This window comes from Eriocheir sinensis, chromosome 23 (genome assembly GCF_024679095.1).
Source record: "Eriocheir sinensis breed Jianghai 21 chromosome 23, ASM2467909v1, whole genome shotgun sequence".
In the NCBI taxonomy this organism is placed as follows: Eukaryota; Metazoa; Arthropoda; class Malacostraca; order Decapoda; family Varunidae; genus Eriocheir; species Eriocheir sinensis.
In genome coordinates this window covers 1,298,357-1,313,356 of record NC_066531.1, presented here as the reverse complement: position 1 = coordinate 1,313,356, position 15,000 = coordinate 1,298,357, and the positions used below count along the sequence as shown (strand labels likewise).

The 15,000-nt window shown below is 45.9% G+C and overlaps 1 protein-coding gene across 1 annotated transcript in view; it reads left to right on the top strand.

Annotated features, from left to right (window-relative positions):
* The window catches only part of LOC127002544 (dopamine D2-like receptor), a 26,408-nt gene that overhangs the window by 254 nt on the left and 11,154 nt on the right, over positions 1–15,000 (top strand). The window contains exon 1 of the mRNA XM_050868625.1: positions 1–187. This exon is cut by the window's left edge and continues 254 nt beyond it. Coding sequence (XP_050724582.1) covers positions 1–187 — 187 coding nt within the window. The remainder of the gene's footprint in view (positions 188–15,000) is intronic.

The following is a 15,000-nucleotide window of genomic DNA, read 5'->3' as shown; positions in this document are numbered from 1 at the left end:
GAGAAACTACTGGACTCTGCTGCTCCTGCTGTTCCCAGTGTTCACCGTGTTTGGCAACATTCTGGTGCTCATGTCCGTGTACAAGGAACGTTCGCTGCAGACCGTCACCAACTACTTCATAGTGTCCTTGGCGGTCGCCGACCTGCTCCTCGCCTCCATCGTCATGCCCTTCGCCGTCTACTATCTGGTAGGTGGCTTGTCCGTACTCCACAACGACGTCTTCCTCACTCACTCACTCACTAACTCTAACACTCAAATCTAGGAATTTCTCTTCTCATTTCTCGAACGTGCTCAACAAATCCTTTTGTCTTATTCCAAAGTAATTATTTTAATGAACAATGACGCAGCAAACTCTTTGAGTTTATAAAAGCACAAATGTCTTGACAACGTTAGCAGCTATAATTTTTATGTTTCTTCCTTTGTAAAATAGAAGTCGATATATATATATATATATATATATATATATATATATATATATATATGTATATATATATATATATATATATATATATATATATATATATATATATATATATATATATATATATATATAGACTCCACTTTGTATATTTGTAAATACGTGTCATAAAACTTCTTAAATACGACGCATATTTAGATGGTTGAGAACGTTACAACCCTCAAGTAATTAACGATACGTTACTTTCCTACTTGGCCTTGCCTCTCAGCCTCGTTCACAACCACGGTAACATCTTGAGCCCAGCGACCTGTGCCTGCCAAGGCGCTGCAGGGAGTGTGCTCAAAGGGGGTCAAGGAAATATTACTTCCTGCAGCCTTACACGGATCTCAACATTCATGATGAAGCGAAATACAAAAGAAAAAATACGTGAACTCGGACACCCACTGATGTGTGATTTGCAATTACGTATGAAAGCGCGAACACACACACACACACACACACACACACACACACACACACACACACACACACACACGCGTTTTTTCTTCAAGTGTGTGTTTCTAAAAAAGAAAAGGAGAAAAAGCAAAGGAAAGACTAATATCGAAAAGGAGGAAGTGTAGTAAGAGGAGGGGAAGGAGAAGGAGGAGCAGAAGCTGGAGGAAGGCAGGAGGATAAGGAGGAAAAGAGACGGGGGAGAAGGAGGAGAAGGAAAAATGTAGAATGCAAGGGCTGGAGAGACTGGAAGACAAAAAGAAGACAGAGGAGGACGAGCGGAGAGAAAAGCGGAAAAATGACGACAAAAGGAGAGAGGAGTGGAGGACAGGACAGGAAGAGGAAGGGAGGAAGAAATAAAAAAGAGAGAAGGAGAGGAAAAAGAGAAAACTTTGTGGTTGAAATGTCGTGATAAGTTTCCCGGGAACGTCAAAGCATTACTTCCTTTGCTTTCGTGTACAGACGTCAGCCGCCTTTGTGTTGCCTTCTTGGCCTGCACCATCACATGCATTGTTATCTCCTGCACTACTATAGGAATCAGCGAGGAATTTACTTGTTAGGAAATAAAGTATATAATATCCAGTCATGCAAGTGACGTAAGACGGTGGTTCAGGATGGCGGTCACGGCCATTACAGCGGCGCCCAAACCAGGCAGATGGGCGCCACGGATGTTGTTCTCAAGGGAGGCGGATGTTCCATGGCGGTGAGGAAAAAGTTGGAAAGTTTCGTTTAGTCGGCGCAACATCTGTGGTCATATGCCGGAGAGACAGGAGGGGAAGGAGTTATAGGAGAAGGGAACAGACCCCAGGAGACGGGACACAACCCCCGATTAATACCTGGTACCCATTCACCGCTGGGTGGACAGGGGCGTAGGGTATCGGAAAAGCCGCCCATATTTTTCCACTCCGCCCGGGAATCGAACCCGGGCTCTCTCGGTTGTGAGCCGAGTGTGCTAACCACTGCACCACGATGCCCCCTGGCGGTGAGGAGGTGAATCTAATCATGTAAGTCGTAAAGTATCTCGCCGCTTAATGTTTGCCTTCACGAGTAAGGAAAGCCCTCTCCGTTTTTACCACCGCCATGTGATGAGCGAGACTTTTCCTTCGCACTGGTAATAATATATTTCAGTTGAGATACAATACTGATATTGGGTATAGGTCAATATAAGCTGACCGGAATATTCATATTTATTGGATTTATCTGGTATTGTGCTCGGTCTATTAAATTGTTTTTTTTTATCTGATCGGTAATAGGAAGGACAGCGTTGTCGGTTTCCTGAATAATATTACGATAAGGAACATAGAAGACACTATAGCTACTCACATTAACAATTTCTAAAGGCTAAAGAGACGGTCAGTCGAGTTCTAATGAGTGTTTCCTTAGGTTCATGGTACAGAAGAAGGGTCAAACTACCACCAGGGTCATAAAACTACCCCTGGAAATGCCCACAACTCCTACGAAAGCCTTGTCAAATATGTGTTCTTGGGTGGCGAAATGTCTCATAATATGGCCCTAAGCCTTATACCTCGACCGCCGTCACCGTTTAATAACCAAAGCGGTTGTTCGTTCATGCTCTTGATACACCGCCAATAGTTAATCTCATGAATGCATGTATAGAACACGCTTTGACCGAACATCACAAAACAGGTACCGGTGCCCACGAGCGGCAAACACGAGCGGCACTGAGGCGAGCGCGGCGGAAGTGTTTGAACTTACCAAGCTGTTATGGACTATTGCGAAATAATAACTGTTGTAAAGTTTAGGAACTATTTTGTAGCATAACACATGGTAATATCATTTGGTATAAAATTCTGAAAATGAAGTTCGATGTGTACAAAATTTATAGGGTCTACAAGGCTTTCGTAGGCGTTGTGGGCATTTCCGGGAGTAGTTTTATGACCCTGGTGATAATTTGACCCTTCCTCTCTACCGTGAACCTGAATAAACACGCACTAGAACCCGACTGACCCCATCTTTGACCTTTAAAAATAGCTGATGTGAGAGGCGAAACACGCACTAGAACCCGACTGACCCCATCTTTGACCTTTAAAAATAGCTGATGTGAGAAGCGAAAGTGTCTTATCATACCAACCATAAAGCCTAAGATATGAACAGAGTGAATAAAATAAAATACTCTCTGGCTTGTAATCCTGCACTGCCTTCATGACCTGCCTCGGCTGCTCCAAAGAACGGAGCACGTCACTTCTGCGCCTGCTGGAGAAAGGGAACTTTGGGCGTGATGGCGTGTGAGTGGTGAAACCCTTGAGGGAGGCCGTGTAGAGGCGAGGAAATGAGGTGGCGAGCGTTGGAACATGTTGGCCCTCAAGGCAGAACAATGAGTGTTGGTTATGCGGTCGTCCATCAGAAACGGTCACCGGGAGGAGGACCTGCTGAACTCAAAACTGACCTCGAACACACACACACACACACACACACACACACACACACACACACACACCGCCAATCGTGAGCAGCAAAATACGACGCTGGTGGGAGAAGCCTTAGTTGCACACGCCACCAACAGGTTTTACACAACACGCAATTAATTCACACTGGAAGCCATGTTTCCTTCCTTCCCTGATGTGACTTTTTGAGCTACACGATTCTAATGGCCATCTTGAGCTGCACCAAATTTGCCTCTCTTAATTGGTTGCTTTTCTTAGGCTTCGATATCCGATACCCTACGCCCCTGTCCACCCAGCAGTGAATGGGTACCAGGTATTAATCGGGGGTTGTGTCCCGTCTCCTGGGGTCTGTTCCCTTCTCCTGTAATTCCTTCCCCTTCTGTCTCTCTCCGGCATATGACCACAGATGTTGCGCCGACTAAACCAAACTTTCCAACTTCATGCTTTGATACTAACGAGCCTTATGAAGTGTGCAAGATCCGTTTCGCTATTTTTCAGATGTCATATCTTCAGCTTAAATAATAACAGCGTTGAGCAGCAACAAGTGGCTCTCTCATCCACATGGAGTTTGCAATACCTATAGATACCAACTGAACGGTGTCTTCGAAATGCCAGTGCAACATTTTTATTCTGAGAGTCTATAGTTATGAAATTCTATAGTGTGTCACGCTTCTTTTTCATCGTTGAGTTAGCGGTCTTCGTGGGTGACAGGACAGAGCAATTGCTTGCCTGTGAGTGGCTCGGTGAACTTACGGTGTTGATAATAGAGAGGCTGCAAGTGATGAGCATCTGAGTCAGTAATAACCTAACCGACATCGGAGTGAGTGTGAGCAGTGCAACATCTGTCCGTCTCTGCTTCGAACACACACACACACACACACACACACACACACACACACACACACACACACACACACACACACTTTACCTATATATTTACCTTGATATATAAAGGGGCTCTTATTACACTGGGCAAATTTTCCGTGGATCTTCAGTCAAACCACGATTTCCGCTACCGTGGTTTTCATTTGTTTCTTGTTATTGCTGCTGATGATGATGGTGAGTAATACCGTCGTCCTTCAGTGAAATCTACCGTAGCTTTGGAAGATCGTGGACACGTCAGAAAACCACGGAAATATAAGAACCACGCCAGCGGAAATCATGGTTCGACTGAAGATCCACGGAAAATTTGCCCAGTGTGATAGTCCCCTAAGAAAAGGCTACAGGTGAGGGAGGTAAGAGGGGATGCAGCCTTGCCCTTGCCCCGCGCATCAGACGTGAATCATTGGATATTTTAATCTCACCGGAGTTACGTGAATAAGATAGAGGCGTGGCGGTGGCGTAGGTGGGTAGGCAAAAAGGTTGGCAGGTGAGGCAATATTGCTCCCGCGCCCTGACGCTGGAGGCCACCGACTGACTCTCTAGGGGAGGATATGAGGCTGTACATCTGCTGCTCAATCATTTATCTCGGGTTAAAAGTGTTGGTGGATAATGATGTTTTTTTGCATATAAATAGGAAGAGACTCTTACTTCTCTCGGGGCAATGACTCTCTCTCTCACACACACACACACACACACACACACACACACACACACACACACACACACACACACACACACATAAGGGGTTCACAGGTGGGCAGGGTGTGTGTACAGGTGGGCAAGGTGCGGGAGAGTTGAAAATGAGTGACTGAGAAGAGACGCATTAGTGAATTAAAACCCTGAGGTCAAAGGATGAGACGTTTCATCGTATATCGAGTCCTCTGTCGCCTGTCCGTCTTCCCTTCAGCTGTGGTCCCCTATAGCTGCTGGCCTTCCCCGTTGCCGTTCCACCCCCCTTCCACTACTCACTCTCCGCTCTCCAACCCTCTATATGACCACAGATGTTGCGCCGACTAAACGAAGCTTTCCAACTTTTTCCACCCCTGTATTTCACTTCTCTTAACACCATGCACTCTTTCCCTGTTGCTGTATCTATGTTATTTTCTCATCGCTATTGCTGTAACTCGCTATTCTCCAGCACCTTGTTTTTCTACCATTACAGACCTTCTCCTTTTAATAATACTATTGTCTATCATTTCCCTCCTCGCTTCTCTTCTCTTAACACCATGCACTCTTTCCCTGTTGTTGTATCTATGTCCTTTTCTCATCGCTATTGCTGTAACTCGCTATTCTCCAGCACCTTGTTTTTCTACCATTACAGACCTTCTCCTTTTAATAATAATGGTCTATCACTTCCCTTCTCGCTTCTCTTCTCTTAACACCATGCACTCTTTCATTGTTGTTGTATCTATGTTCTTTTCTCATCGCTATTGCTGTAACTCTCTATTCTCCAGCACCTTGTATTTCTACCATTACAGACCTTCTCCTTTTAATAATAATATTGTATCATTTCCCTTCTCGCTTCTCTTCTCTTAACACCATGCACTCTTTCATTGTTGTTATATCTATGTTCTTTTCTCATTGCTATTGCTGTCACTCCCTATCCTCCAATACTTTCCCGTTTTCCTACCACTGCAGACCTTCTCCTTTTAATAATACTATTGTCTATCATTTCCCTTCTCGCTTCTCTTCTCTTAACACCATGCACTCTTTCCCTGTTGTTGTATCTATGTTCTTTTCTCATTACTATTGCTGTCACTCGCTATTCTCCAACACCTTGTTTTTCTACCATTACAGACCTTCTCCTTTTAATAATAATGTTGTCTATCACTTCCCTCCTCGCTTCTCTTCTCTTAACACCATGCACTCTTTCATTGTTGTTGTATCTATGTTCTTTTCTCATTGCTATTGCTGTCACTCGCTATTCTCCAGCACCTTGTTTTTCTACCATTACAGACCTTCTCCTTTTAATAATACTATTGTCTATCATTTCCCTTCTCGCTTCTCTTCTCTTAACACCATGCACTCTTTCCCTGTTGTTGTATCTATGTCCTTTTCTCTTTGCTATTGCTGTCACTCCCTATCCTCCAATACTTTCCCGTTTTCCTACCACTGCAGACCTTCTCCTTTTAATTATCTTCATTACTTTTCTCCTCTCCATTTATCATGTACGTTCGTTTTTCCATCACAACTTCTACACTACCAATACGTTTAATCCATCACTGGCCTTTCCCCCACCCCAGCCATAACTATCCCTCACTCTCCACCTGTGAGTAGCATCCTTTCCTCTAACTTCATTGCCCCAATTTGGCCATCGGAGTGACACCCATACATATCAATCACGATAATTGCCGTACATAAGGAAGGAAGAGAGGGAGGTAGACAGGAAGGAGAGAAGGGAGGAAAGAGGGGAAAGGGAACAGACTCATCTAAATGTTTTCTCTTCTTTTTTACTCTCCTTCCTTCCATCCACCACAAGGAAATACTATACTTAAAAAAAAGCTCTGTAAAATAAAATTAGATTAAGAGTGGGAGATTGTAAACTGGGCCGCCCGCTGCCGCCGCTTCGTCAAGACTTGCTTAAAGATGAACAGCTGCACGGCGCCCTGGACTCCCTCTCGCGCCCATCTCCACGGCCTCCACCACCTCCACCTGCTCACACACACACACACTCACACACACACACACACACACACACACACACACACACACACACACACACACATACACACACGCATACACTCATCCAAATCCTCTTGTTGATCACCCTATCTTCTGTTTATCTTCACATGAACTCGTAACCTTCGGCATAACTTCTTCTCCCCATCCCTAAAGTCGTTACGTGTTACGGTAAGTGGCTTGTTGCATTACGAGCTCCCTGTCTCTGTCTTTGTCTCTGTCTGTCTGTGTGTTTCTCTCTCTCTCTCTCTCTCTCTCTCTCTCTCTCTCTCTCTCTCTCTCTCTCTCTCTCTCTCTCTCTCTCTCTCTCTCTCTCTCTCTCTCTCTCTCTCTCTCTCTCTCTCTCTCTCTCTCTCTCTCTCTCTCTCTCTCTCTCTCTCTCTCTCTCTCTCTCTCTGAAGAAGCGAACACGTACGCCTTTCTCTTTTTTGGTTCATCTGCATTTCTTCCTCCTAATTTTATCTCCACGTGAGGAGGAGGAATTCTTAAAACCACCATAATTATCAAACAAAATACGCTTCTTTCCATATTATCTTCGAGGTCCAGGCAACGTCACATGCTAATTCGAGTCTGCGGCTGATATCCAAAGGCATAACATCTCGTGCGGGTTCCTCGGCTACGGTGGCCCACTTTCCTTAGAGGGGGGGAAGAGTGGAAGGGGGAGGGGGGAGGGCCAATTTTGGGGTGATGACGCATCGCTTCCCGCATGTGCTTCCCTACTCACTGTTTTTGCTGTTTGTGTGTTGGTGTGCTGGTGTGTAAGGGGGGGTTGTGTTTGTGTGTGCGTGTGTGGAGAGGCGTGTGTTTGTGTGTGGAAGGGTGTGTGTGGAGGGGTGTGTGTGTGTGGAGGGGTGTGTGTGTGTGGAGGGGTGTGTGTTTGTGTGTGTGGAAGGGTGTGTGTTTGTGTGTGTGGAAGGGTGTGTGTTTGTGTGTGTGGAAGGGTGTGTGTTTGTGTGTGTGGAAGGGTGTGTGTTTGTGTGTGTGGAGGGGTGTGTGTTTGTGTGTGTGGAGTGGTGTGTGTGTGTGTGTGTGTGTGTGTGATGGGTTTGTGTTTGTGTGTGTGGTAGGTTGTTTGTTTGTGTGTGTGTGGTGGGGTGTGTGTTTGTGTGTGTGTGGAGGGGTGTGTGTTTGTGTGTGTGTGGAGGGGGTTGTGTTTGTGTGTGTGGTGGGGTGTGTGTTTGTGCGTGTGTGAGGGGTTTGTATTTGTGTGTGTGGTGGGGTGTGTGTTTGTGCGTGTGTGAGGGGTTTGTATTTGTGTGTGTGGTGGGGTGTGTGTTTGTGTGTGTGGAGGTGTGTGTGTTTGTGTGTGTGTGGAGGGGTGTGTGTTTGTGTGTGTGTGGAGGGGTGTGTGTTTGTGTGTGTGGAGGGGTGTGTGTGGAGGGTGTGTGTGTTTGTGTGTGTGGAGGGGTGTGTGTTTGTGTGTGTGAAGGTGTGTGTGTGGAGGGGTGTGTGTTTGTGTGTGTGTGTGGAGGGGTGTGTGTTTTAGTGGTGGGGTGTGTGTTTGTGTGTGTGTGAGGGGGTTGTGTTTGTGTGTGTGTGGAGGGGGGGGGTGTTTGTGTGTGTGGTGGGGTGTGTGTTTGTGTGTGTGTGAGGAGTTTGTGTGGGTGGGGTGTGTGTTTGTGTGTGTGGTGGGGTGTGTGTTTGTGTGTGTGTGGGGGTGTGTGTGTGAGGTGGGGTGTGTTTGTGTGTGTGTGTCTGGGTGTGTGTTTGTGTGTGTGTAAGGGTGTGTGTTTGTGTGTGTGGAGGGCGTGTGTGTTTGTGTGTGTGGAGGGGTGTGTGTTTGTGTGTGTGGAGTGGTGTGTGTGTGTGTGTGTGTGTGGAGGTGTGTGTGTTTGTGTGTGTGGAGGGGTGTGTGTTTGTGTGTGTGGGGGTGTGTGTTTGTGTGTGGAGGGTGTGTTTGTGTGTGTGAAGGGTGTGTGTTTGTGTGTGTGGAGGTGTGTGTTTGTGTGTGTGTGGAGGGTGTGTGTTTGTGTGTGTGGAGGGTGTGTGTTGTGTGTGTCGGGGTGTGTTTTTGTGTGTGTGTGGCGGGTGGTTTTGTTTGTGGGTGGGGTGGGGTGTGTGTTTGTGTGTGTGAAGAGGGGTGTGTGTTTGTGTGTGTGTGTGTGTGTGTGTGTGTGTGTGTGTGTGTGTGTGTGTGTGTGTGTGGTGGGGTGTGTGTTTGTGTGTGTGTTTGTGTGTGTTTGTGTGTGTGTGTGTGTGTGTGTGTGTGTGTGTGTGTGTGTGTGTGTGTGTGTGTGTGTGTGTGTGGTGGGGTGTGTGTTTGTGTGTGTGTGTGTGTGGTGGGGTGTGTGTTTGTGTGTGGAGGGGGTTGTGTTTGTGTGTGTGTGGAGGGGTGTGTGTTTGTGTGTGTGGTGGGGTGTGTGTTTGTGTGTGTGGTGGGGTGTGTGTTTGTGTGTGTGGTGGGGTGTGTGTTTGTGTGTGTGGTGGGGTGTGTGTTTGTGTGTGTGGTGGGGTGTGTGTTTGTGTGTGTGGTGGGGTGTGTGTTTGTGTGTGTGTAGAGGGGGTTGTGTGTGTGTGTGTGTGGCGGGGGTTGTGTGTGTGTGTGTGTGTGGCGGGTGTGAGTGTGTGTGTGTGTGTGTGTGTGTGTGTGTGTGTGTGTGTGTGTGTGTGTGTGTGTGTGTGTTCGTACCTAATTAGGGTTTTACAGAATTTAGTCAAGTTCGTTGTTTTCCGTCTTTTAAAACTGCTTACAATATGTTTCTTTTCACATCTTTCTTTTATATTTTCTTATGGAATTTCTTGCTGTACCTTCCTGAATCTCTGTCTAGGTACCATATATTCATTACTGACAATATTTTCTTTTTCTTCCTCACATATAAATAACATCATCATATCGTCTCTATTTCCTATCGCTTCCAGTGTTACTAATTTTTCGTTGCTAAAATCTTTCACACTTTGCACTCATCTTCGATATTCCCGAGAACCGAACCCTGGACCTCTCAGTTGTGAGCGGAGTGCGCTAATCATTGTGTGCGTGATCCACCGCTGCCTGATTACGTGATGGACTCGTGATCATCAGTCAGTACCCACCCGAAAGAGCTTGGAGGTACATTTTTGTTTTACGCCTGAAGCGCCGGTAGGTTTGCTTGAGGGGCCTGGATGGTAGTCGGCCCCAGCCCGTCATGGCGCAGGCAAGTGTTTATAGTGGCGCCATCTTCTCTTGGCTCATGCTGCCCCCCGGAACTCCTTGATTCACTTGGACGGTTTCCTCTAGAGTCCGGGTTGATGGGTGGTCTTCAGGACAGCATGTGGGTAGTTTTAAACCACTCGGCGGTGACTGAAAAAACCGAGGTGGTAGCGTGGGGATTCGAATCCGCGTCGTCCATCACGTGGTGAATGTGGGCCCAGCACGCTACCACTCAGCCACCGCCTACCGGATCTTTGTGTATGGGTGGAACCACAGTTATATACATAGAGGGTTCCCAGAGCCTGGATTTAGAAGCAACTGGTGGCCATCTTAGGGTGACGGATGGCGAGACAGAGAGAAATTTAACGTCACGTAGTTATGTCTGCTACTGCTATTATCAAGTTACCAGCGCCTCGGCGATGCTCTGTCAGACAGACTTGTTATTTTCTTGTCCATTTTCTACCCCCTGATTATTGTTACATTGGTACATGTCATATACCATCTGAATCGGAAAAATATGCTGAATTTGAAACTGTAAACGAAAATTTAATGTAATAAAAAGTACATGAATGGCAAGCAGTTGAAGCAAAAAAGGTGAACAAAAATGTTTAAACACTACCATAATTTTTTCTCTATTTTATTGTGGGTGTTTACCTAAGTGCAATAAATTTGTGACCATGATATGCAGCAGTGTCTCATCAACACGATGATCGGCTCAGTTTTCCAAAATATCATAATGGTGGCCAGCTAATATTGGTTAAGTGTAAACATGTGGAATCATGGAAAGGTCGCCAATCCGTCACCCTATGGCGGCCGACCACAGGCAGGAGCAGTGGCTTCACCTCTCACCGTGGCGAGATAATACCTGATAATACAGTAGCAGACATAACTATGTGATGTTAAATTTCTCTCTGTCTCGCCATCCGTCACCCTAAGATGGCCGCCAGTTGCTTCAAAATCCAGGCTCTGGGAACCCTCTAGTCTATAACTCTGTTGTGGAACCTCGCATCACACCTACATCCCCGGGGAGGCAGGTTATAACCCCGACTCACACCCAGTACACATTCACTGCTGAGTGGGTTGGGCACGGTTGAAAGGAGACTGCCCATCTATCTACACACTGCCAAGAAATCGAACCCGGGACCTCTCTTAACCACTACACTCGGAAGCACTGTGTGTGTGTGTGTGTGTGTGTGTGTGTGTGTGTGTGTGTGTGTTGCAGTACAGATAAGAATTCTTTTTTGTTTTGTTTTATTGGTATATTTCCTTTAACTCCATCATATATTAACACCTCTCTTGGGAAGAATGTTTTATGATAATCACCCTTCATGTTAAAGCATAAGCACACACACACACACACACACACACACACACACACACACACACACACACACAAACAAACACACATAAAGCTCTCACAAGGTGCAGAGGTAAGGCTGTTCCTGACCAGCTGACGCCTAGTAGACTGAGGTTCGAGCCCCACTCAGCAGAATGGCTTTCTACTAACAAGGAGCAGTTACTCTAAGGAAATGGCTGATGATCATAAGTCTAGATCTTTAACAGGCCTCGACCAATTATAGACACACACACACACACACACACACACACACACACACACACACACACACACACACGGGCAGCACCAGCACCAGCACCAGCACCAACGCACTGTATGGTGTGAGCGGTGCGGCTTTGGTGCTGACAGATTAGTTGGGAGAAATTAATTTGGTTAAGTGGTAGTAATTTCGTGAAGAGGCATATAAAAAGCGTACAAACGTGGCGTGTTCCTGTATCTGCTTACATGAGAAAGAGAAGGAGGGGGGGGGGGGTGAGGAGGAGAGGGAAGAGGAGGAGGTGGAGGAAAACAATAAGGAGAAAGAGAAGGAGAAGGAGGAAGAGGATTAAAAGGAGGAGGAGGAGGAAGAGGAGGAGGAGGAGGAGGCGGCGGAAGAGGAAGAGGAGGAGGAGGAGATATGATGAAAAGAAAGGAAACAGGGCAAGGGGTATGAGAGAAAAATACATATATATAAGGGGGAAAAGCGACGCTGTGTAGCGGGAACCTCACAAGGAGAGTGAAGGAAGTGTACGAGGGAAGGGAAACATAGATCGTGTGTGTGTGTGTGTGTGTGTGTGTGTGTGTGTGTGTGTGTGTGTGTGTGTGTGTGAGAGAGATAGATAGAGATAGAGAGATAGAGAGATAGAGACAGATAGGTAGATAGATAGAGAGATAGAGAGCTAGAGATAGAGAGCTAGAGATAGAGATAGAGAGATAGAGAGAGAGAGAGAGTAGAAAACAAATAAAACTACATAGAAGCATCAGAAGAAATACACCCAGTGGTCTTTAGTTCGTAGTTTGCCATTAAAAGAAATGTACATGAACGAAAATCGAATCAGACAGCTTGCGGGTCGATGGGTCATAGGCCTAGAGGGCATCACTTCTCCTTGAAAGGCATTCTGGATAAGAATCATCTTCGGGGACATTAACTGAATAGCCTTCTGCACCTACGGCGATATTCTGGTCTGGAAGATACCAAATTTGCTCCTTTATTTCAGCAGGCATGAGACTTACGTGTTGTATGTATCGGAAGAGCGCTCCTTGCCACCGGTACCGACGGCTAGATGCCCATAAAAGACACCAGAAAATGTCCTTGTGACAGCACCTTTACAGAACGAACTCAGGGGATTAACTAACCGAGATTTTCTCTTGCATTCTAGAATATTTAGAGCAGGCAATGAGGGTAGCAACCTAATGAAGATGGCCTCCACCATTTCCTCAAAGTAACAACTGTAACCGACATTCCTCATGTTGACCTCAATAAACACTCCCGGAAATTCCTATACGTGTTCGGGTAGTCATTTTACCGTGAACAACACCGCTTTCTTCTGCTCACTGAATGTGTCACCCATGATGTTAATATGTTTTTTCGACAAACACACCTGTCAAGTCTTGCGCTTTTTGTGTAAGTCTTACGTAATTTCGGTGATTTTCAAGTCTTCTGTGAAAGTTGAAAATCTTACGTAATTTCGGTGATTTTCAAGTCTTCTGTGAAAGTTGAAAATCTTACGTAATTTCGGTGATTTTCAAGTCTTCTGTGAAAGTTGAAAATCTTACGCTTTTTCTCCGCCTGCGATGTTTTTTTTAATATGTTTGTTTTAAAAAAATTGAAATATATCGTACGCGCCATATTTAAATTCATGTGAGCGTGCTGAGTAACGGTTACTGTACGGTTAGTGTGTGTGTGTGTGTGTGTGTGTGTGTGTGTGTGTGTGGTACCTGTCAAGTCTTAGTTTTTTATGCACAAACTTATGGTCTCTAACGCAAAATCTTATGGCAAGACACCACAGTAGCTTGACAGGTATACAAACATTCCTGCGCCATGGCGGGTTTGGGCCGACCACCAGGCCCCTGAAGAAAGCCTGCCGGCGCTATAGGCGAACACGTAAAAAAACTATATGAAAAAATAGAGCGACATAAATATCCTTCAGTGCACATCTTACCCTTCATTAGCGCCTCTTTATCTTGGGCCGACCACCAGGCCCCTGAAGAAAGCCTACCGGCGCTATAGGCTAACACGTAAAAAAAAAATAAATAAATAAATAAATAAATAAATAAAAAAAAAAAAAGTGAGCGACATAAGTATCCTTCAGTGCACAGCTTACCCTTCATTAGCGCCTCTTTATCTGGATACAAAGGCAACAAATAGTTACTGTTTGCAGACATGAAATAAATAAAAAGAGCCTCGTTATATGGCACATCTCGGCGTGAATAAACACCACCGAGGTTTCTAGGCCAAGTTCATCCAACAGTTTTGGGCATGTTGCTTTCAGTAGCACATCCTTTGAAAGTTACGGTTCAATTAATATAATCTCCATGTGTAAGCGTGGGGAAATATAAAGTGACTTATACATACAGCAGGATTCATTTATCCGCGCACGTAGTATTACTTTTACTTACGCACTTTGTAAGTTACTCAAACATAAAACGGTTCGCACAAAACCAAAGATTTTTTATGCAAAACCTCTCACATTTTACACAAATCCACTGAAATGCGCCGCTGTATAATTACGCATTCAATAATTCTAATGCCACACACACACACACACACACACACACACACACACACACACACACACACACCAAAGGAACACTACTAAATGGGAAAGTTTGAAGAGCGTGCCAATAATGGAAAATTAGTGACCATTATAATTGTCCATTAGGCTCGTGCCTGAACCTCAAAAGAAAATTAAAATTAATGGCATGACGTAGAGAGACAAGTTGGCGAGTTAATGGCAGCAAGAGAAGGGGAGGGACGTAGGCCATGGGGGGGGGGGGGGGAGGCAATGCTGGGACACGGCACTAGGGAGGGATTTACATTACTAGTGGGGATGGGGGTGGGGGGGGGTAGGAGTATGGATGAGTCTACTGATGACAAGGCAAAGTGGAGTGCTCCCACGTTGAGGAATGATCTAGTGGAGGGGATGTGACCAGCGCGCCAGTGGAACGTGATAGGAGGTGGTATGGGGAGGAGTGGAGAGGAGGCTTGGGGTATGGTCTGGGGTGAGAGTGGGGAGAAAGAGACTGGGAGATGAAATGGAGTGGGAGTGGGGATAGGAGCTTAGGAGGTGGTATGGGGTGAAAGTGGGGAGAAAGAATTAGGGAGGTAGTAGAGGGAGGGAGCGGGGTATAGGGGATGGCGATGTGGCATGAAGAGGGAAAAAGTTGGAAAGTTTCGTTTAGTTGGCGCAACATCTGTGGTCATATGCCGGAGAGAGACAGAAGGGGAAGGAATTATAGGAGAAGGGAACAGACCCCAGGAGACGGGACACAACCCCCGATTAATACCTGGTACCCATTCACTGCTGGGTGGACAGGGGCGTAGGGTGCATGAAGAGGGAAGGGAGAACAGGGGTCTGGGAGATGGTATGGGGAGAAAAAGACGAAGATGGGAGGTTGTATAGAGAGTGAGAAGTAGGGATATGGAAGGTGATATGAAGAG